This window comes from Conger conger, chromosome 14 (assembly GCF_963514075.1).
Source record: "Conger conger chromosome 14, fConCon1.1, whole genome shotgun sequence".
Taxonomy (NCBI): Eukaryota; Metazoa; Chordata; class Actinopteri; order Anguilliformes; family Congridae; genus Conger; species Conger conger.
Window position 1 is genome coordinate 8,296,620 of NC_083773.1, and position 24,198 is coordinate 8,320,817.

Below are 24,198 nucleotides of genomic sequence, written 5' to 3' on the forward strand. Positions count from 1 at the left end.
TTCTAAATGTGTAATCTCGCAAACGGCTGCGTGTGGCTTAAATTAAGTAGGTGCCGCAAAAGCCATTAAATAGTTGTAGGAAAAGGCTGTCTTTGTACTATTCATCAAAATCCCATAACATTCAGAGTAAATGCTGAATTATTTTTATCCTTGCAACATTTATTTTTGTATTTGCGCAGAAAAAAAAAAAAAAAAAAATGTGAAAAAGATTCCCATTGTAGCAGTGGGAAATTTGTTAGGACCGCCTTTTCCTACAGTACACAATGAGCATCAGCAATTAGCCTTTACTGTACAGAGCAGCTGCTCCCTCTGAACACAACTTCACTCTCTCTTAAACTGTCAGAAAACGGTCTCAGAAAGCATGTTTTCGTTAAAAAAAAAAAGTTGTATTTTCAAACTTGTAAGAGTCATCTGTAATACCTTTTAGTCACCTGGAAGGTATGGATTTTCAAAACTGAGCAGACTTTAACAACTGCCATTGTTAAAGTCAGGACATATTTGTAAATGTACTGTAACATTTTGAATACTGTTCAAATTATCCCAGGACGTTTTTACCATCATTAAATGAATGTATTTAATCTTAGTCTTACATAACTAAAGTACTTTTGCAGTGTACCTGCAGTGCTCATAGTTGTAGTTTTCCTACGGTGCAGCTAGTTTATCTACAATCCTTAGTTTACCTGTGATGCAGTACATTTTTCTGACATCATGTCGTGTCACCTGAAATGTTGTTTTGTGCAGTGAGCATACCGTGAGTGGTCTAGTTGTCTACATTACACAGCACTCCAGTAGCCTGTGATACAAAGAGATGTCTGTTCAGTGCTTTCACACCATCATTCTTGTGATTTATTATGCATATTTTCTTTGTGTATTTTTATTTTTTTATTTTTTTCCACTGTCGTTATCCGCGCTATTGCCTTCGTGGAGTTTAGCACACAGAATGTGCTAGGCCTTTTAGAAAATAACGTGTTTTAATAAGTTTTTTAAAATGTAAAAATCAAAAAATCATCAATACCTCAAGTTTCTTTAGAGTCTGTGGAGACTCCCTGGTGCTATGTTTTTATATGACCCCATAGAGATAGGCTTTTGTACTTATTTTCTATCTTATTCACTCCGTCTCTGGAAAGTGATTGGATGAGCTTTCTGACAAAGTGTACTGATTGGTTGTTCAGCTCAAAGTTAATTATGTATTGAGGTATTAATGGAGGGGAAACCCCATTATAGCCATTGACTGACTGATGTGTGTGTTTTATTGTTATGACTAATAAATTGTCATAATTTTATGGAGTGTCCTGTGATGGTAGCATTCTTTCTAAATCCACTGCATTGATTGTTTATTTAGGACCTTTATAGTATTATAATGTATAGTATGTATGTTTGAATTTTTTGACTGTTTTATACAAGAGGCACAATCAAGACAATCAGAGTGTTTTTGGTCCTAGCAGCTGGTGAGCACATTTTTCAAAATATGCTATAATATACTGTAGTGGTCACAATAATTACTAGTACTTTTATTGGATTATTTTATAGAATCTTATCTGTACAGAATGTTATACAGGTGCCTAAGACAGGTGCCTAAGACAGTACTGTTCATCTGACAGGAAGAAACAGTGGATCCAGGTCACTGCCCTGTACAACGAGTTGTGTTTACATGCACCAGCCCTACCCCTCCCATGTCTGTGACAGATTCTCTCTCTAACCGTCCTTCTCCCTCTCTACTTCCATTTCTTTCCCTTTTTCCCTCTCCCTCTTTCATTGCCTGTCTTTTTTTGCCTCTTTCCCTCTTTCTTTCCCTCTCCCTCTTGGCCTCTCTCCCTCTCTCCCCTTTCCATTGCTTCTCTCTTTCTTTCCCTCTGCCTCTCGCTGCCTCTCTCATATTTTCTCTCTTCCTCTCTTTCTCCGTGTCTATGGTCCTGATTTTGGTCGTGCACAGTATTGCTGTATTGGTATCAGAATAACTCTTTGCATAAGGTCTTTATTGACGTTTTTTTTTAAATATCCTCCATAGCCACACCCCTGTATCAGAGCTGGAGAAACCTTAGACTCTCGGTTTATTAACCACATGACCATCAGGCAGCTGGCACCGGATTGGGGGTGGGTCCTGAGGGCCGGGGGGTGGGGGGGGGGCACATTTGGCATTGGTGTATGGGTGGGCCCGATGGCGAAGCCTACCATTGGCATTGGTTTGGGGGCTGGGCCTGAGGGCTAGGGGGGGTGGTCCTTCCATCTTTGTCCTTATTTAGTTGGGTAGGCCTTTCCATGGCCTCCTGGGCCCAGGGGCTTTTCTTAGGATCACCTAAAAATAGAATGAAGAAAGGATGTGGAGACATAAGGAAGAGAGGGGAGAGGTAGGGAAGAAGGGCCAGTTGGAGCCGTCAATCAAATAGAATCAGAGCGGGGGTTCGGGGTGGTAGAGTGTTGTCATAGTAACATTCTTCTTCTCGTACCTGGGGGAATAAACAATCTCACGCTCTCGCGTATACACATAAGCAAACATAAACTTGAGTAAACCGCACTTACGCATTCTCAAACGTGCATGAGCATTCAAATGAGTGAGCTACGTATCCCAGCTCCTTATCCTTAACTGAAAACGTCTGACCCCCCCCTGCCACTGAAACATTCCAATTTGCTGCATTTTCTGACATTTAAGGAGAGTGATCAAGTACAATGCTGTAGTTGTGGACATTTTTTACTAAAATCTAACATCACAAACTCCTGCTACCAGCTGGGGCCTTCTGTAGTTAAGGAGCAGAGTTTACTAATGTATTTATATTTGTTAATTAACTTTGTGTAATTTGCTGTTTGTGGTTTGTATGAAACTTGTTTGTAAATCATTTGTGCTGCTGCCTGTCTTGGCCCGGTCTCTCTTGAAAACTAGATTTTTAATCTCAATGGGACATTCCTGATTAAATAAAGGTTAATAATAAAAGCAGGAGCTGAGCATCTGCCAGATTTAGCGGTGTACTCCAGGCACATCCCTTTGTGTACTGCAGACAGACTGCCCTTTTTTAGGACACTCCCATTGCTTCAGTAACAAAGGAGTGTCCTCAGGAGGAACAAGTACAATCAGTCAGCATGTTCTGATCATCCTCAGGAGGAACAAGCACAATCAGACGGCAGACTCTGATTGTCCTGAGGAGGAACAAGTACAGTCAGCCAGGAGGTTATGATTGTCCTCAGGAGGCACAAGTACAATCAGTCAGCAGGTTCTGATTGTCCTCAAGAGGAACAAGTACAATCAGTCAGCATGTTCTGATTGTCCTCAGGAGGCACAAGTACAATCAGACGGCTGACTCTGATTGTCCTGAGGAGGAACAAGTACAATCAGTCAGCAGGTTCTGATTGTCCTGAGGAGGCACCAGTACAATCAGTCAGCCGGTTCTGATTGTCCTGAGGAGGAACAAGTACAATCAGTCAGCAGGTTCTGATTGTCCTCAGGAGGAGCAAGTACAATCAGTCAGCCGGTTCTGATTTGAGTGGAGAGGGCCTAACACTGTACCCCGCGTCAAACCGTGAATATCTGCCTGCACACCCCCACCACCCCCGAGGCCATTACCATGGCGAGAGCTAATCCCTAAAAATAGTTCAATTAGCCGCCGCGACAGTGTAAATCAAGAGCCTGCGGACAAAGAGGACCCTGGGGAGCAGGGCGCTGGTGCCAGTTTAGGCTGAGATTTAAGCCCCTCCACGTGGGTGCTCAAGTGGGCAGCTTTATCCCTCTACCAACCAGGGCTTTACTACCTGTGAAGTCCAAACAGAATGCGCTAAAGGTCACATTGTTTAAGTACATTCAAGTACATAATTTTCATGATATTTTCCATTCTTTCCACTGTGTTCTGAACTGTATATACCGTAGTCCTTTTTTAATCTTAAATATTCTCCGTTTCTATTTGTTATTATTATAAAACCCCAGGTCTGACTCTATGTTGGCCAGTAGGTCAGAGTAAGGTTGGCATTTTCTTTAGTTATTTTTTTTTTTTTAGAGATGACGACAGGCAACCTGGTTTTATAGTCCTTCCTGCTGAGCCAACCCTGCCCAGCCCTGAGTCAGCGCAATCAGAGCGGCCGAATATGCTTATCACCCTGCAGGTGGAATGAGAGCCCTCATATCCCGCCATTAAACAGCAATGAGCCCTCTGCCCAAAACTCCACCACCAATGAGCCCACTCTCCCAAACTCTACCACCCATGAGCCCTCTCTCCCAAACTCAACCACCCATGAGCCCTCTCTCCCAAACTCAACCACCAATGAGCTCTCTCCCCCAAAACTACCGCCAAATAAGCCTCGCCTCCAAACTCTACCACCACTGAGCTCTCTCCCCCAAAGTCTGCCACCAATGAGCTCTCTTCCCCAAACTCTACCACCAATGAGCTCTCTCCTTCAAAGTCTACCACCAATGAGCTCTCTCCCCTAAACTCAACCACCAATGAGCTCTCTCCCCTAAACTCAACCACCAATGAGCTCTCTCCCCCAAAGTCTACCACCAATGAGCTCTCTCCTGCAAACTCTACAACCAATGAGCTCTCTCCCCCAAACTCTACAACCAATGAGCTCTCCCCCAAACTCTACCACCAATGAGCTCTCTCAGCCAAACTCAACCACCAATGAGCTCTCCCCCAAAACTACCGCCAAATAAGCCTCACCTCCAAACTCTACCACCAATGAGCTCTCTCCCCCAAACTCTACCACCAATGAACTCTCTCAGCCAAACTCAACCACCAATGAGCTCTGTCCCCCAAACTCTACCACCAATGAGCTCTCTCCCCCAAAGTCTACCACCAATGAGTTCTCTCCTGCAAACTCTACAACCAATGAGCTCTCTCAGCCAAACTCAACCATCAATGAGCTCTCTCCCCCAAACTCTACCACCAATGAGCTCTCTCAGCCAAACTCAACCATCAATGAGCTCTCTCCCCCAAACTCTACAACCAATGAGCTCTCTCCCCCAAAGTCTACCACCAATGAGCTCTCTCAGCCAAACTCAACCATCAATGAGCTCTCTCCCCCAAACTCTACAACCAATGAGCTCTCTCCCCCAAAGTCTACCACCAATGAGCTCTCTCAGCCAAACTCAACCACCAATGAGCTCTCTCACCCAAACTCTACAACCAATGAGCTCTCCCCCAAACTCTACAACCAATGAGCCCTCACCTTCAAACTTCAAACGTTCATCATTACCTCCATATTCAACTCTACTCTCAGGTTTACTGAAAATGATCCTCCAGAACCCAACTCCAACTTACTTTTAACACACCGCCCCCACACTCAAATACTCATCTTTACAACGTTGATCTTTGCTCTCTTCCCAATTTAACTCTACTCTAAACTTAGTGAACACATCATCTCTCACTCTCCCAATTTTATCTTAAACTCAATTCTAACTTTACTTCTTTTTTTTTGTAGTATTCTTCCTAACTATTCTACTTTCTAACTTTTGACTTGTTGCAGTTATTAGTATTCATGCATTCATACCCCTTACCCCCATGGTGCTATTGCTGCAGTGTCTCACTGACAGTACTGAGAAGTGTGCATTTATATGTGAGAGAAAGTAGCTACACCTTTATATATCTTCAAATCTGAAACATTAGGAACACTTTCCTTTCTGTTAAAATGAGCCTAATACTACAAGTAAAGTGTTTTATGTTTGATTTCCTCACAAATGTTGTGGCGCATATACAAATACTGTGCACTAAACAAGCACACAATTTCTCAAAGTTGTTGATCGATGATTTTAACAAATAATCACTTTCATTTTTCTTCCCTCTCTGGACTGGCAGAATGTGCCGGTGGTTTGGGGGAAAGGGGCGTGGGAGGTAAGATGAGACAGGTTTATGTGTCTTTATTCTGATAAATGAGGGCCCGGCGTTCCCGGAGTGTGCTCAGGTCCTGGGACTGTATCATGTAATGACTTGGGGTAAATATATTCTGCAAAGCCAATGAAACTCAAGTGAGCTGAATAACTGAAGGAAATCCAATCGGTGGTGGAGAGGGTGTGTAGGTGGGGGTCTTTAGGATGGGGGGGGGGGTTGGATGGGTTTTGGAGGGAAAGGGGGGGGTTTAAGGGGGGAAAGCTTGTGGCTTTTAATGTTCAGACCAGTCATGGTCGAACGCAAACGCTACATAATTACAGTTAATTAAGTCATTTGTCTCCTCTGATGCTTTTCTTATTCAAGAAAAGAACACATTTCTCAGATATGTTCTCGAAGCCTCTGTGAAAGAGTCGGTTTGAGCGTAGCAAGCCAAGGTGTAAGAATGTGTGTGAGACTTTTAAAAAAAATAAAAAATTGGCAAATGCTGGACTTGTAAATTTCTGTTTCTGAAGAAAGAAAATACTTCTGTTCATCTATAGGCCAGGCCTTAGAGGAAGAGGACAGACAGTAGCAGAAAGCTTGAAGAGTTTGACCGGGTTTCCAGTGCTGTGAACATGCGGAAAATGTACACAGTGTTAATGAAGTGCACATTTCTGCACAGTGACAAGGGCAGAGCCTTTAATCGGCCATTTTCCTGAAGCTTCGTCCATCATTCTCTAAGACAGGTTTTCTTCTGAAATGCAAGACTCAGCAATCTCACGGCTACAGAAAACTGCAGAGCAAACTTTACCACAGGTAAACCCACAGCACTGGATGCATGTTCCATTAACCTGCCTCAGGTGTTTAATACAAAAGGCACACATAACTCATTTCACTTTTTTTTTTAGGTTTAAAAGATTTTGGAGATACAATTTAATTCCCCTGTTATATATCACCGTCATCTTAACCTGCTAGAAACAGGATCTCATCACCCTGTGCATCTCCCTCCTGTCAGCCTCTGTCCTCTCCTCCCCATCACCTGTACGCTGTGTTTTCATTTGTTTCCTTCTGTCTCTCTTCTCCACACAGCCTCGTCCTCCTGGCCAGGTGTGATCCCATCCCCCGACTCCAAACCCAAGAAAGCATTAACCCTTTGAAGAGTATGTTATTGCTTTATATTACCAGATGTGCATTTGAATGTTCAGTTACCAAAATGTGATCTTACACCTTAAAGGGTTAAAGTGTGCCAAAAGCAATGCATAGCCTTGCTTTCTAAAAAAAAAAAAAAACCCTTTCATATATATATTTTATATGGAAATGTATTCTTCTGCATCTTATCTAGCCTAGAGTCACCTGTCTTTCTTGCTCATTAGATGCACTACCTGTAAAGGAGTTGTTTCATATTTAGTGTGGCTTGTGCTTCATTCTTTGGGGTTTGTGATTTGTGAAAGGTGAGACAGATTTTCTATAGTTGCCACTGGTTATTCCCCCCCCCCTCTCTCTTTATCTCTCTCTCTCTCCATCCCCCCTCTCTCTCTCTCTCTCTCTTTGTCTCTCTCTCTCCCTCCCCCCTCTCTCTGTCTCTCTCTCTCCCCCCCCTCTCTCTATCCCTCTCTCTCTCTTTGTCTCTCTCTCCCCCTTGTCTCACGCTCTCTCATGTCTGAGTGGGCGGGAAAAATCGTTCTTCCAAACCCCCCCCCCACACACACACACACACACACACACACACCGCCCCTCATAAGCACTGCTCTGAGACTGGATCCTCTCCAAATTTAACCTACCCACGTCTGGGCTGTGTGTTTTTTTTTAATAAATGTCATTGAGACAGGGAGTGGCATCCTCTCGCTAAATATGGGGAAATGAGCCGGTCTACCAACCATGCAGGGGCCTGAGGGGCGGTGCCAGGCAGCTCTGTGATTGGGCAGGAAGGGCCTGTGCCCAAGGGGTCTTGCCCAATCCTGAGTATTTTCTGGGGAAGTGCGCTGGGGTTTCGGGGGTACTTATTAAGGGAACAGGCGAGAGGGCCAGGCTGGCTTAGTTGAACTTCCATCTGCAGGCTATACTTTGGAGTCTCTGCTGTCTGTCTCTCTGTGGTTTGACCCCCTCTGAACACCAGCATCATGGTAAGAGCCTGCTCTGATGGGTCCTCCTGGCTCTCATTCACTCCGCGCGCGCTTTGGACGTTACCTGGTGCAGGGAGGCCGTGTGTCTGCCACAGCCCGGTCTTTTCACGAATCTCCACACCTCCGACACCTGCACACATACGCCCGCACACACAAACACACACACGCGTTTGAACGTACACCTTTGGAATGCACACATACAATTGTACCCAGCACTCAGCATCCCAGGTCCTCGTGTTGCTGATGTTGGCTGATCAGCCTCCTGCCTTTAATCTAGCCTGCTGAGATTGAGGCTTTTTTTTGTTGGTGAGAATTTGAGGGAATCATTTTTGTGGATGGGAGGACTGCTCTGTGTTTGAGATGAATGTCTGACTGTGAGCGATTTTCTTGAAGGGTCCTGTGTTTGCGGCGTTAAAGACTGTTGTGTCCCACGGCTTGCGTGGGGGTTGTCATTTGATCAGCCTTTTCCTCTGAGATTCCATTAAGAAATGCCACTACGTTAGAGTGTGGATGTGCTTTGCATTTGAATATGACTTTCAGATAAAAAAAAAATGCTTTCAAGTCTATTTTTTTTCCAGTAACACCTGGAGACGCTTGATAACCCACACCTCCGGTTTGTTAGGGAGAAATAGATTTTGTTTCTGAAACAGTTGTTCTTCATATTCCAGTTCTCAGATTTGAGGATGAAGAGACTGTCTGTGGGATTCTAGTGAATCTTGGAATATCTCGGGCCAAAAGGGAGCTGGCTGTTGACCGGATAAGGATTATATTTGTGTTTTAGTGCCCCTCTCAGGTTTAGGGTGTGTGAAGTGATGCCCCAAGGAGTGGGGGGGGGGGCATTTTTCAGATGTTTCTGTAATGTCGGTGTGATGTTAGTACAGAGCTTCAGCGTGATTTAGTGTGAATTGTGTGTGTGTGTATGAGAGAGAGAGCTTGAGAGAGACTTAAAGAGATTTAAAGACAGGGAATGAAGGAGTGATTGAGTGAGAGAGTGGAATGGTGCCCCATGGTCGTAGTGGGGGGGGGGTCAGGGCAGGGTCCAGGGAATATGAGCACAGTTGCAGTGTTGGGGGAGCGTTGGGATGTTGAGGACAGATTTGCAGCGCTGATGGAGGGCGCTTTGGAGGAAGTGGGGGCCGGTGGGGCCAACCAATCATCCTGCACCCTTAACTATGTTTGGCCATCATCAGCTCACCCAGTGGCAAACAGGTGGGTGGATCCTGGCCAATGAGAGACAGCCCATTTTTCTCCTCAACAGTTTAGCTCATCACACATGGATACCGCTCACAGAAATAAACCCCGCCGAAGCGTGTGAAGCATTTTGCACTTGTCAGCCGGCCTGCTCTGGGCCGTTAAGTTTAGCACCAGCTGCTTTTCTCCTCGATAACTTCAGATGGTTTTCGCACCGCGGCGATGCGTTCGTCATCGGCACTGAATCGCGCTCACTCGTGCTGAAGTGTCGCTCACACGTCGGAGATGTGCGCACACCTACGGAACCCATTCAGGGCAGAAGTAGATTGAATAATCCTATAATACAGCAGATTGGTTTAGAGCTTGTAATGAGATGGAATTCTGTCTTCAGCAAGTCTGTTGAGCAGCAGTCACAGTGACACATCTGAGCTGGTCTCTTAGCTGGGCTTTGTGTGTGTGTGTGTGTGTGTTTGAGTGTGTGCATGTGTGAGTGTGTGGGTGTGTGTGTGTGCACATGTGTGCATGTGAAAGTGTGCACAAATATGTGTGTGCGTGTGAGAATGTGCATATGTCTGTGCATGTCTGAGTGTGTGTATGTGAGTGTATCTGTGTGTGAGTGTGTGTGTGAGTGTGTGTGTGTGTGTGAGGGAGAGAATGCGCATATGTCTGTGTGCACGTATGAGTGTGTGTATGTGAGTGTATCTGTGTGTGAGTGTGTGTGTGTGTGTGTGTGAGGGAGAGAATGCGCATATGTCTGCGTGTATGGGAGGATTGTGCATGCACATGTGTAGCTGTGATGAGCTGATGACAGCAGTCCTGCTCTGAGCATCTCTGAGAAGCTCTTCATCATTCCCTCAGTTGGTAATGCCAAATACCACATTTTCTATTTGTCCCAGAGACTCTTCCCAGACCATGGAGTGTCAAAACTACAAGCAGTTTACATCTGCAGTTCTCCTCCTAACAAAATGGTGTTGCCAGCCGGCTTGTTTTCACACCGCAACCGGCAACCAAGCTCCCATGGAGTGGAGTTGCACACAGCTTAATTGTGCAGCCCACAGGTACCCAATCGAAAAGCAGGGGTCACAGGAGAGCGATGAAATACAGACCCCCCTAATCGACTGAACCGTTCTGTGACATAATTGGCCGTGTGGAGCAACCAGCCACTTTCTGGATTTGATCCAAGGCTGTTGGGCTCATCCATGCACCATAGCATGGTGCCTTGCCCAAGGGTCATTTCTGAAAGACAGATTTGTGTAGAAACAGGTACCAATGCTGAAGACAGTGTGTATTCAGGGCAGATGATCCCACATTTTGGCACAGTGCAGTGATGAGTTTGGCAAGTGGCACTGGTGATAAAGTGAGGGACAGTATGGTGTACTTCTAAAGGACTTCACAAAAGCGGGTAATATATGCGTATAAATTGTGTAACCAAAGCCTAGTAGCAGCAGGAAAATGGCGTAAACAATTCTCTCACTGCTATGAAGTACCTGACATGATGTATTGCTGTAAAAATCCTGATTTTCGTTAGACTGTCTATATGTAGTTTTAATGACAGCTTGTTATCAATAAAAATATATCCCTAGATATTTCTAAAGTGAGAATCTTTTTGATTTGTGTGCACCAAGGCTAACAGCATAGAAAACCCTAGAAAAAGCACAGACTTTATGGCTACTTTTTAGTCTAACAGTGTGTTTTGAATGCTTTGAAAGCCACCATAAAGATTATCAATTGAAAGGCTAATGATGGGGCATGTGCATAAGCAACAGTGCCAGCAACATATATAGTAGATTACGTTTTATTATTTACATGTACATTCATGTAATTTATATAAATAGCAAAGAGGACAGGTCCCATGATGGAGCCCTGGGGGACTCCAGAGTCAGATTGCTTTCCGTCTTCCACACTCATAAATTGGGTTCTGTCTGTGAGGTAATCACAAATAATGATTCTAGGATTTAAACTAGGGAGGAAGGCTTTGAGGGTCACTGCCTTTATGGAGAGGGAGTACATAGAATGATTTCTATACTTTGGAAACAATTCAAGATTGGATGAATAAGTTGAAGTCATAGGCTAGAGGTTCAGCAATAAAGGGTGACAAAACTTTAAGTAGACTAGCATATAATTGGAAAGGACCAGTAGATATTTTTTCTAACAGCAATTAATACTGCATGAAGCACATCTCTGGGTGTTAGTAAAAACTTGGCAAGGGCCCCGGGTGGGTTTTTTCTTTACTAGTTAAATTTGTGGAGCTCTCTGTACACATGGATTTTGAGTTAACACTTCCATAATTTCCAGATAGTAATTACATTTTACTGTCTTGCAGTTCAGCCAGTTGTTGACCAAATATTGTTTTAAATATTACATATTATGACTATGCGATAGTCAAGAGGTTGAACTGCATGAGTTGGCATCAGCAGAATGAAAACCTGACAGTGAGTGGGTCAGTGTGAGCTTGTCAGTGATTTACTGTTGAGCAAAATGTCACTCACTCCTCCCCACAAAAAGACCACAGCCATACACAAACTAAAAACTGCTGTCTGTACCACCATCATGGCCCCACTCACTCTTTCAATTGTGCAAATTCAGACCTTCATCACACAGTGTGATTTTGCAAGTGTTTTAACTATGTACACACAAAAAACATTACCAAACACACAGCAATATACAGTACATGCGAAAGAGTCTGATTAGCTACGCATCTGTTTCCATTTCCATGCTTAAAGCGGTTAGCTGGCAACATTCCCAGTTTAAGGGCATGTGCAAATCATTCAAACCAGATGGTTCAAAAGACGATGCATTCACAGTCTTTATCCAGCAGTATCATGCCGCAAATAGGCTCCTTCTTTTAAGGGTTGTGCCTAAAGTCACTCTTTCTCACTCTGTCCCTCACTACCTGTCTCTCTCTCTTTCTTGCAGCCTACCGACGCGCAGACTGACGCACGCTCCTTCTTGAGCGAGGAGATGATTGCGGGTGCGTTTCTGACTGATTTACTGGAGAACTTATTAGCATTACATTTACATTATTGGCATTTGGCAGACGCTCTTATCCAGAGCGACGTACATTTGATTAGACTAAGCAAGAGACGGCCTGTAGCGTAGTGGTTAAGGTAAAGGACTGGGACACGCAAGGTCGGGGGTTCTAATCCCGGTGTAGCCACAATCTCCTGCTTAGTCTAATCAACTGTACGTCGCTCTGGATAAGAGCGTCTGCCAAATGCCAATAATGTAATGTAATGTAAAAAGAGACAATCCTCCCCTGGAGCAATGCAGGGTTAAGGGCCTTGCTCAACGGCTGTGCGGATCTTATTGTGGCTACACCGGGATTAGAACCATCAACCTTGCGTATCCCAGTCATTTACCTAAACCACTATGCTGCAGGCCGCCCAAAACTTATTAGAATTATGTGTATTAACTTATACACTCACCGAGCACTTCATTAGGAATATTTTTACTTTATTACTACTTATTCATGCGATTATCTAATCAGCCACTTGTGTGGCAGCAGTGCAATGTATATTCATGTAGAACACACAACATCATCTGAACATCGTAACTCTAAGTGGAGAGGCTACAGCAGTAGAAGTCAAAAAAATAACGGACACACATAAACACACATAAAATAAAAGACAATAGACTAGTCTCCTTTACATTGAGCAGATGCTGAACTCCGCAGCGACTGTAATGTTGTTATGTAGGTACATTTTGAGTTTGTGTCATCAGGTAGCCCATGATTCGTCAGCGTGCATATCTGCTGAATGTGCTGTATGCCTCGTTCTCCCAGAATTCAAAGCTGCCTTCGACATGTTCGACACTGACGGTGGCGGTGACATCAGCACCAAGGAGTTGGGCACCGTGATGAGGATGCTGGGCCAGAACCCAACAAGAGAGGAGCTGGATGCCATCATTGAGGAGGTGGACGAGGATGGTAAGGTCACAGGTCATGGGGCAGAGGTCACAGGTCATGGGGCAGAGAAGTCATCGTATGAGATCTTACAGTATATACGCCCAGACGGCTGTGAGATGTGTACACCTGTCCTGTTCATTATCAATGAGTGGGCTGTTTGTCTGTCTGTCTGTCTGCCCGTCTGTCTGTCCTCTGTCCTGTCCTTACAATCCCCCCACATGCCCCCCCATAAGGCAGCGGCACCATCGACTTCGAGGAGTTCTTGGTCATGATGGTGCAGCAGCTTAAAGAGGATCAGGCCGGAAAGAGCGAAGAGGAGCTGTCAGAATTCTTCAGAGTGTTCGACAAGTACGGACACATGCACACGCACACACACACACACACATACACATACACATACACATACACATGCACATGCACATACACATACACACACACACACAACACGCACACACACACAACACACATACACACACAGACACATGCACACATAGCACACACTTACGCACACGCATGGACACACACAACACACACACACACACATATGCACACACACAATACACATACACACACAGACACATGCACACACACACACAACACACACACATGCACACACACGCACACACACACACAAAGACATTGAACATTTTCATTGTTTTATTTAATTGTTTAAATTATACTTTATACTTACAATTTATACTGTTTGACTTTCGGGGTTTTTGATCAAGTTTAACGTTAGCTGGCTTGCTAATGTTACCTGCTGTCACTTGCTAGGTGAACAGGGTGAGTGTAACAGTAGCTAGTGAAGGAAGGAGTGTGGCACTGAATTGACTCACACACAGACCCATAAACAAGCAAAAACACACGTACACACACACATGCTTGTGCACACACTCTGATAGATGCTATAATAAATGGTGTTTACTTATTAGAAAGAGACGGAGAGAGACAGAGTATCCCCAGTTGCTGTTGTGTGAAGCTGCGGGTGTCTGTGTGCAGGAATGGCGATGGCTTCATTGACCGTGAGGAGTTTGCAGAGATCCTGCGCTCTTCCGGAGAGCCAGTCTCAGAGGAGGAGATCGACGAGCTGATGGCAGACGGCGACAAAAACAACGATGGCAAGATTGACTTTGACGGTAAGAGACAGTTTTAACGCGTGTGCACACACACACACACACACACACACACACACACACACACACACACACATTTACACTGCCCCCTAGGGCTACACCTTTCTGTGAAAGGTGAGATTTCTGTGGCTACTGTTGCTGACACTATCATTGTGGCTGAGTAATCATGATATTTTGTAAGAAAGGAATATGTTTTCGGGGGGTTTTTTTGTAATGTATGAGGATATTTTATATGAGAGATTTTTTTAAGGAGGTCAGAACAGGTAAGGAATTTCTGTTAAACTGCATCAGTACTGTCACAGAAACAGCAGGGGGCAAGTATCAAGGCCATGTTAATGCCAGAGATGTATACCCATATGTGTGTGTGTGTGTGTGTGTGTGCCGTATGTGTGCCTGTGTGTGCCGTGTGTGTACCTGTGTGTGTGTGTCCGCGTGTGTGTGTGTACCGTGTGTGTGTCTACCGTATGTGTGTGTACATTTATGTATTTCTGTATTTGTATATCATATGTGCCTGTGTGTCAGGCGAGTGGGAGTGAATGAAAGCACTTGATCACTTATTCCGTGCACTCTTCCCTCTTTCAGAATGGCTGAAAATGATGGAGAACATTCAGTAGAACAGAGAACATTCCTCTCCGTTGCCCTCTGCTGGTGAAGACAGGAACAGCACTCGTAGACCGCAGCATTGGGACAGAAGGGCAGAGGCACTGGGAAAGCCCAGGGAACAGACTGGCCTCCTGCTACCACTGCTTTTGGGAAGGAGTATAAATATCTCTCCCCAGCCTTCTGCAAGGAACCCCTACCCCCAGCTGTCTTCCTCTACACCTGTTGCTGCTCAAGAAACTTGCTAATTTCACCCCTCCACACAGACACACACACACACGCACACACACACAGACACACAGACACACAAACTCGCAACCTCTCCAATATGCCATGTACAGAATGCCTTCCGAAATAAACCAGTTTCTAGCTTTGCCTCAGACCATTCTGTTTGGTATGTTTTTGTTTGTCTGGGGTGGTTACTGGTGTCCAGATCCATGGTTGTTTTGTGTGTCGTCGTGTTTATTTTGTTTTTAACACTTATGTTTTATCTTTTTCTTTTGTCCTCCACAAAGTCAGCTCCTACCCAGGACACCATAGAGCAGGCGTGTCAAACTCCAGTCCTGGAGGGCCGCAGTGTCTGCAGGTATTTGTGGTTTCCTTTCAATCAACAGCCAATTAAGGCCTTGAGGACAAGGTGTGTGGACTCTTTAGCCAACGAAAGACTTAGAAATGCATCTCTCGTGCTGAAACACACCAAAAACCTGGACCTCCGGGACTGGAGTTTGACACCCCTGAATCAAATTCTCTTGCCGAATGCCTCCTTCCCTTATATTTTCTCTTTTCAGGCTGTTCTCTCTTCCCCCATGTTCCCATCTGCCGCTGTCATGGGATGTGACTTATGCCATTCCGTTTGCTGAATCGGCATGTTGACTCTTAAGGGCAGTCCTCCAGGTTGGGAGTGGGTGCGGGGGAAGGGGGGGGGGGGGGGGTCATTACCTGGGGTGGCCCCCCAGTTCCCAGTCTATTATTGGGCTGGGAGCAGGTGGGTTCAGCCTGGGCGCTGAGCAGGTACGTATCCATGGCGACTGAAGGCGGTGTAGGAAGGTTTCAGATGTGCAGCTGCCTTATGCCAGCTTCAGGCATATTCTTTTCCAAAAAAGCTCCCCGTGACCCTCCAGAGTACAGATCCCCTAATACACCCCTGTACACCTCTTGACCCCCCCCCCCCCCCCCCCCCCAGTACAGGAAGACCACAGCCATACAAGGAGAATCCAAGACTGCTGCTCCGGTCTGTACCACCGTCACAGCCCCAGTCCTCAGGCAGCTCAACACACGCGCTATTCCTGGCACTGCGCTTCTGCAACTCCGGCACTTTCTGCCAGTTTAGAGTTACAGCCCCCCCCCCGTAGTGACACACTACAGCGCCACCCTGCTCTAGAGCAGTATTACAGGCCTACGGCATCGCGGTGTCACTTGCATTACATTCTCAGTGCTAAACTCTGAACGCACAAGTCTGAACGCACCTGTGTATAAGACCTTTCTCAAGACCCTGTGGTCAGACATGCGCCTTACCTGCCCCTATGCCCACCATCATCGCCACCCCCCACAAAAAAAAAAGCCCTTCTTCTCCTTATCAATCTCATCAAGTTTTCAAATGTGTTTCCAAAAACAATGCCGCGCTGGACATCCAATGATCCTTACCAACAGATCAGCCAAGACCTGAAATCAAGAGCACAAGAGGTGCATAATTCAAAATAAAAACTACACATGTACTGCAAATAATTACCCTTGCACAAATGAAGAACCATTTTTGGATTCTCTGGAAACAAGCAAGATTCAGAAAGTCAACAAAACCTCTCTGTCTATGGCCTCCCAAACCGTCAAATGGCTTTATTGGCACCAACGAGGGCTTTTATAAATGGTACAGTGCAGTGTGGCTATCGCCTTTCTGACTCCTCGTTTCTCGCTCTCCATATTCAATCATGGAACATCGAACATCAAAAGGATGCTTGTAGATTGCTTGTAGACCACCGTTCGTTCCGGAATTCCGAACCCTAAAAGTTGAAGATTCTAATCCTGGAGGCCGGTGAATGGCAGTGGGCGTGTCTTTGGTTGCCAGTTTTAAGCGAGTCTGAACACACGTGTTGACGTCTTAGTGTTTTTGTTCAGGTGCACGCAGACTGACCGTTCCTCTGGCCCCTTTCCTTGGAATTTTTTGGGGAAAAAAAACGAATCCGCAGCCATGGTAAGATCTACTGTCCCGTGTTGAGGCTTAATTATGTAGAGAAATCGGGGTGTTGGTGAAATTTGGTATCACGACACATCAAACCTGCCCTCAGCGTTTGAATTATGAACTATTAACCAAATAACCCAGAACTCTAATTTTGGCTCTACCTTCTCTTACAATAAAATTAATGTAGGGCAATTTATAAACATAGTAGTTTGAGAAACTACACTGAAAAGCGTAGGCCTAAGTAATATTAAAACCTACACAGTAGGCCTTGAGAAACGTGAAAGGAAATTGCATCATTAGGTTCCTCTTAAAATGTAAAATGAGGAATAAGTTAATTCTATCTGTATTGTATATTAAATTAATATTTCGATACCTAGTGCTGAAGATTTCGTTTTTATAGGTTTTCACGAACGGTCGTATTTGGTCATAGGCTGTAGCCAATACTGTTGTCTATCCTACTAGGCTATTATAAATATTTTTGTATTACGTTGCATGTAAAACTTCTGAGACTGTACGGTTAATTCCTAGGGCATCCACGGAAGGAAAGGGGGATTATATGAGAATGTCCAGTTGGTGCAGAGAAGTAAATAGCGCAGGGGTGGGTTTTCTTTGCCTCGAGCTTTAGATGGTCCGGCAGCTAGCACTCGGGCCGCGAAGATTAGGCTACATGCTTGTCAGGCAGATTCCTCGGAATTGGGTTTCCTCGCAGTCTTAGTGCAGAGTTTCTCAAACTCGGTCCTGGGGGGCCCTGTGCATGCTGGTTTTCGTTCCAACCACAGTTGTAATCGCAACTAATTGAATATTATTAATATTTCCTAACTAGGCGCTTTTTCATGTTTTCAGGAATTATTTATATTACGCCACATTATATGTAGATTATATGCCATGAAGAAAACAAGTAACATTCACTATTGTAATTATTGTGATATTGCTTACAATTACATAAAATGTGATTAACCCTAATTAACCCTAAGGTGTAAGATCACATCTGATTATAATATTCTTAGAGAACATTCTAATGCCGATGTGTTATGAAAGCAACGGCGTTGTAGAACACTGACTGATCATTTTGGAAGGGATAAGTAAATACATTTTAAAAAACATGTTTCTTAAGAGTTAGTTGTGACTGAAGTGAATCATAGGCTCCTAATTGGTGAATATCTGACTAATAAGATAATAAGATAAAATAATAAATTAGGAAATAACCAAAACACGCGTTCAACCATTTCTTCACTTATCAATCGGCTGTACCAAAACCTAGCATACACACGGGCGCCCACCACAGAACCTCTGACCTAGAGACTTGGCACAAGGAAGCAGAGCTAATGTGTCAAGCCCACGTTTGGTGCGACAATATTCCACAGAGGGTGTCGTGTAATCCAGCTGTCACCGTGTCTCGGCTATTAATAGATGCCGCAATGGAGCTTGCATTATAGCACGTAGATGAAGAGCTGATGGTCGGTATTCCCTGCTATAACTAACAGAACATCCCTAACACAAAAACGTATATTTCCGTATACATGCAAATACAACATATTTGGTTCTTTTGATTTGTCCGTATATTTGTGAGGATATAAGGTTCTGATGAAGAAAAATCACTGTCTATACCAATGATTTCACTGCATCACAACACTATTTTTTGGAATAGGAAACACATACTTATGTATTGTAATTTGTCAAGTAAGATACATTATAAATAGAGCTCCATCACGTTTGGAACAAATACGTTTTTTTTTTCTTGATTTGGGTCTGTGATTCACATGTGGTTTAAGGGCAGATTAAGGGCAGATTCTCAACTGTTTATATATTTTGGTTTCATCATGTAGAAATGACAGTACTTTTTATACATAGTTTGCCCATTTCAGGGCACCATAATGTTTGGGACAAATGGCTTCATAGGTGAGGAAAAACATAGACATAGTCAGAGAAATTGGTCAACCCCTAAGCTTACCAAGATCAACTGTTTGGAACATCATTAAGAAGGAAGCGAGCACTGGTGAGCTCAGAAATCACAAAGGGCCTGGTATACCAAGGAAGACCTCTCCATACCATAATGAAGAAAAGCCATGAAACACCTGTCAAACAGATCAGAAACACTCTTCAGGAGGCAGGTGTGGAATGCGTCGGTGGCTACAGAATACACAAAACTCATTGGATGGGGCTTCATCCTACAGTAAGACCATGATCCCAAACATACTGCTAAAGCAGGAGAGTTTTTCAAAGCCAAAAATGGGAAATTCTTGACGGTTCATGTCATTTTACCCATCTGAATCCAATTGAACATGCATTTCATATTCTGAAGAGAAGACCTAGACAACTAGCCCGGAACTGAAGGCAGGAACTGAAGATGGCTGCAGTACAGGCCTGGCAGAGCATCACCAGAGAAGATAATCAGCACCTAGTGGTGTCTATGGGTCACAGACTTTAAGCAATCATTGCATGCAAATGGTAAGCGACACATAACATTAATATGTCCCAAACATGGAATATTTCAACTTTCTTTCTCATCTCTTCTGCAATATCCTTTAGCCAAGCATTGTGTGCCTGTAGAAACTTTGACTGCTTAAGTCATACATATGAGTGAGGTTTTGGTTCACCAGGGCTGGCTGCTATCAAGTCTGTCTGTGTTCAATCAGCTGAATCTAATTATCTATTAAATTGGGTTGTGTACTGTGACTATGGGGGCAATTACTTCACATGGGTGATATGGGTGTTTCCTCACGTTTTTCAATGAAATAATTGAAATAATAAAAAAGAAAAAAATGTTTTAAGTTTACTCGGTTCCCCTTTGTATAATATTACATTTTGTCTAAAGACTGGAAACCATTCAGTGTTACAAACATGCAGTATTAGAAGAAATCAGGAAGGAGGCAAATACCTTTTTGTGGCACTGAACACAGAGGCCTATATAGGGGGGACTGCTCGACTGGTTAAGACCGTATTCTATTTCTAGTGTGTAGATGGGCTCAATCGAATCCTGAGTTTACTAGTGCAGAGTGTGGCCACACACCAGGTCAGGGAGGAATCAGTGGCTCGTCAGTCTCTAGAGACCCCCCTGCTGGCCGGTCGGGGTGGTCTGGCATGCTTGGTCTTTCCATGCACTCCAGCAATCACCGCTGATATAGACACTTGAGCAATCCAATCAAATATATATTGCAAAATATACCAATTGTTGATCTCAGTGGAATATATAGCAGGCTCCATACATTTCTTTCTTGATTTGGCTTTCTATTCCATAATGTTAGATTTGTAATTAAAGTTACAAGAGGTAAGATTTTTCTGTCAAAATATTGTTACAAGACCATTGTAAATCCCTTGCTAAAATTGAAAAGGGCTCACTGACATGTTGACTCACCCTCTGCCTGTGTTTATAGTCCTTAAATTCGGGTTTCAAAATATGCAATTGAAGGGCCGGCACGTCCAAATGCATTTGGACACCGTCCTCATTATATTCAAGGGATACGGGATAATGCAAACACAAAATGTGTACTTCTGTACTGCTATGACATGATGAAATAAGCCAGATGTGGCAGGAACTATGGTGTGTATTAGTGGGACTCATCAGACAGTGATGATGGTGATGACGACGATGATGATGATGATGAAGGTGTTGTCTTGTAGAGTGAAGCACAACAGGAGGCCCGCTCCTACTTGAGCGAGGAGATGATCGCTGGTGAGTTGGCGCCTATTCCGTCCGCTGTCTGAGAGGAAGATTATATCCTGCACGCCGTGTATCTCTCCCAGTATTTCATTAGTCTTGTTCTTGTGAGCATGAGACATTGCTGACCATAATTTGGTCTTCATTGGGCATCGCCATGTAAAATAAAATCAATCATTTATTTCTGGGAGGTCTCAGTCTGAGACAATTAATTATCAATAACAAGAATTTATTTGTATCAGTTTGCCTGAAAAATATTACCGTGCATATGCTTTTTTTTGAGACTCTCCAGTTCAAAATAAAGACATGTGTCCCCGGTATCTTTCACCATTGATATTGGCCTATATTTGAAGCAGAATTATTCAATTTAATTATAGTCATGCCTATATATATATATATATATATATATATATATACTGGAATGTTTTAAACACAATGGAAAATCTTGCTGGAACTGTTTCCACCATTGCAATGCAATTAGCTCTTCTTTCTTCATGCGATATGTTTAATGTACATAAACAGCTAATGAAAACTCAGTGAAATCATTTGCATTTATAAAGAGCAGGGTGCCTGATTGTACAAAATTCCATTAATACTGATGCAGCCGTGATATGGCAAGTTCTGCTCTGAACAACTCAACTGTTTGACAAACCCGTGCTGTCTGTCCATGTATATTCCTGACCGTGTTTACCACATTCTCCCAGAATTCAAAGCTGCCTTCGACATGTTCGACACTGACGGTGGCGGTGACATCAGCACCAAGGAGTTGGGCACCGTGATGAGGATGCTGGGCCAGAACCCAACAAGAGAGGAGCTGGATGAAATCATCGAGGAGGTTGATGAGGATGGTGAGCAATATTCGGTTAATTCTTAGGCCCTATTTAAAACCTGTTAGCTACATGATGCTATTTTCTCATATTGAGTTGGTGTGAAAGCGTCTGTTCTAAGTACTGAGGGCACTCATTAATTCTGTAGAAAGAAGAAGCTCTGTAATGAACTGTAATGTACTGTAACTGTAATGAACACATTGAATGGCATTCGGCAGACGTACAGTAGACTAGACTAAGCGGGAGACAATCCTCCCCTGGAGGGTTAAGGGCCTTGCTCAAGGGCCCAACGGCTGTGCGGATCTTATTGTGGCTTCACCGGGGGATCGAACCACCAAACCTTGCGGGGTCCCAGTCATGTACCTTAACCGCTACGCTACAGGCCTCCCATTAAAGTGCGTTCCATCCAGTCACGGTGTGTGAATCGTTCCCCGTCTCAGGCAGCGGCACCATCGACTTTGAGGAGTTCTTGGTCATGATGGTCAGACAGCTGAAGGAGGACCAGGCTGGAAAGAGTGAAGAGGAGCTGGCTGAGTGCTTCCGCGTGTTTGACAAGTGAGTCGTAGCGACGTCCCTGGGGTTCGGCTGCCTGTTGGCCCGCCAAGTTTGCTCAAATGTAAAAAGGTAAATGGCAGGCGTTTGTATAGCGCCTTTATCCAAAGCGCTGTACAAGTCATGCTTCTCATTCACCCATTCATACACACACTCACACACCAACGGTGATTGGCTGCCATGCAAGGCACCGACCAGCTTAGCAAAGCAGGGCAATAAAACAGCAGGCTCCCCCGCCTAGAACTGTCACGGTTTACAACCCTGACCTAGTCAGAGACAATAAAAGGTATATTCTAACAATCCTTCATACCATTTCTCAATGTCAGAAAATAATGCTCCAATATGAAAACTCAAATACATAATTCAGAAGTTGCATGTATAAACACATTGTTTTTTCTCTTAGCTCAATTAGCATGTCCGGCCAACATATTTTCAGTTTGGTAGAAACATATGTTTGTTTTACAAATTATTCGATGCACACATATTTATGGAACCAAATATCCCACCTGGTTATGAAGCTACGACTGTTTTCTGACTAACACTGAAGTTTATTTCGTAATCAGTTCAGCCATTTTCAATAAAAATCTATTTTTCCCAGGACTAAGAGCAAATGTTGTTTTTAACTACTTGTTGCTGTTGTGTAAATGCATTGCTTGGCCATTTCAGTACCAAACTAATTTAAAACATGCCGATCTTCTCACACGAGGTTTCCCGCTTTCCAACAAGGTATAATGTGTCATATTCAGGTGACGGGCATTTTTTATAGACTCTGTATGAAAATTTAAAAAATACATTCACTGAAGAAAGAGGATTTTTTAAAATCAATAATCGCTTTGCGATGAACTGCGTAGTCCTCCAGCCGAGAGCCGACTCTCACACACACACCCAGTAGAAGCGTAACGAGCCTCTGTCCGCTCCTCGGCCCAGCGATGGGGAAGCGTGTGTCCGGACCGCGCCTCACGCGTGTGCGTGTGCGTGTCTGTGTCCCGCAGGAACGCCGACGGCTACATCGACAGGGAGGAGTTCGCGCTGATCATCCGCAGCACGGGGGAGAACATCTCCGAGGAGGAGATCGACGAGCTGCTGAGGGACGGGGACAAGAACGCCGACGGCATGCTGGACTTTGACGGTGGGCGTTTTTCGGAGTCGTTTAGGCGGGAGTTTAAGGGTGCTGTTTCATGTTCGGGGGAGGGTGCCGGTTTGCGGTTTTTTTGGTATTTGTCCTTGCTTGTCTCGGGTCACGGGGTTTGCAGATTGGGGTTGTTGGACTTTGGCCGTGGGTGTTTGGAGTCACTGTCCACCATTTAAGGGGGCATTTAAGGTTGCTATTTCATGTTTGGGGGTGTTTTGGGGAACCGTTTTGTGTTTTTTTGATATAAGTCCTTGCTGTCTTGGCTCACCAGTTTGCAGATTGGGGTTGTTGGACTTCGATGGTGGGTGGGTGTTGGGCACGGCTTGTGGCATTTCAAGTTGGTAGTTTGCTTGGGGCTGTTTAGGGTAACTGGACTGCTGTGTCGAGTGCTGTGCCTAAAATTAATAGATTTTTTTTATTTCTATTTTCTAGAATTCCTTAAGATGATGGAAAATGTGCAGTAAAGCAGGGACTCCAGGACATTCCTCCTCCCCCATGACCTCCAGCCCCTTCTGGCCCCTTATCCTCCTCCGTTCCACCACCCCCGTCTTTACAGAACTCAGCCTCTTTGACAGACAGACTCCTGGCCCGAGGGGCAAGTGGCTTTTTTGCCCTCTTCTCTCTCACCAGTATGAAGCCACGTCCAGAACAGACCTCTGCATCGTGATCACGGTCTAAATTCTAACGCTGGGAAGGAGTGCAGTTCCGTTGTCTGCCACGGGGGGGCACAAATCACGATCCCAAAGCACAACAACCAGTGTTCCCCTCCACTCCCCCTAGCGGTGCCATGCAGTTCAGCAGTTAGACTTTCACGCATTCTAGTTCACACCAAGTCGCCATGGAGACTGCACATGAACAAAGGTGTAATAAATCAATGGAAAAAAGAAAAGAAAAAAAGTCTGCCTTGTGTTTTGGTTGGTCTAGAATTTCATTGACTGTATATTGATAAAGAAAAAAATAATAAAATAACTTTTTTTCCCTTTTCTACACCTTTCTTTCTTGGCTCATAAACACCAAAACCTGTCTTTTCCAGAGGGTTAAGAATATGTATATATTACAGGACAATATTATTTACGTCACAAGGGGACCAAAATAATTTATGGGTACACACTT

At 44.3% G+C, this 24,198-nt stretch overlaps 2 protein-coding genes across 4 annotated transcripts; both read left to right on the forward strand.

The window, feature by feature from the left end:
* The first annotated feature begins 7,755 nt into the window (after positions 1-7,755).
* On the forward strand, positions 7,756-15,115 carry LOC133109525 (troponin C, skeletal muscle). Its single transcript, XM_061218857.1, has 6 exons — positions 7,756-7,912; positions 12,020-12,074; positions 12,885-13,028; positions 13,241-13,355; positions 14,007-14,143; positions 14,723-15,115. The coding sequence occupies exons 1-6, from the start codon at positions 7,910-7,912 to the stop codon at positions 14,752-14,754; spliced, it is 486 nt and encodes a 161-aa protein (XP_061074841.1). The 5' UTR covers positions 7,756-7,909; the 3' UTR covers positions 14,755-15,115.
* Positions 15,116-15,191: 76 nt separating this feature from the next.
* LOC133109526 (troponin C, skeletal muscle-like) lies at positions 15,192-24,070 on the forward strand. 3 transcript variants are annotated; one of them, XM_061218858.1, is made up of 7 exons: positions 15,277-15,326; positions 16,853-16,928; positions 20,538-20,589; positions 21,279-21,422; positions 21,842-21,956; positions 22,946-23,082; positions 23,518-24,070. In XM_061218858.1, the coding sequence occupies exons 2-7, from the start codon at positions 16,926-16,928 to the stop codon at positions 23,547-23,549; spliced, it is 483 nt and encodes a 160-aa protein (XP_061074842.1). In that variant the 5' UTR covers positions 15,277-15,326; positions 16,853-16,925; the 3' UTR covers positions 23,550-24,070. The 3 variants fall into 3 exon arrangements, with proteins under 3 accessions (XP_061074843.1, XP_061074842.1, XP_061074844.1); XM_061218859.1 differs by lacking the exon at positions 16,853-16,928 and having other exon boundaries at positions 15,192-15,326; XM_061218860.1 differs by lacking the exons at positions 15,277-15,326; positions 16,853-16,928 and adding an exon at positions 15,949-15,971.
* The last annotated feature ends 128 nt before the right edge of the window (positions 24,071-24,198 follow it).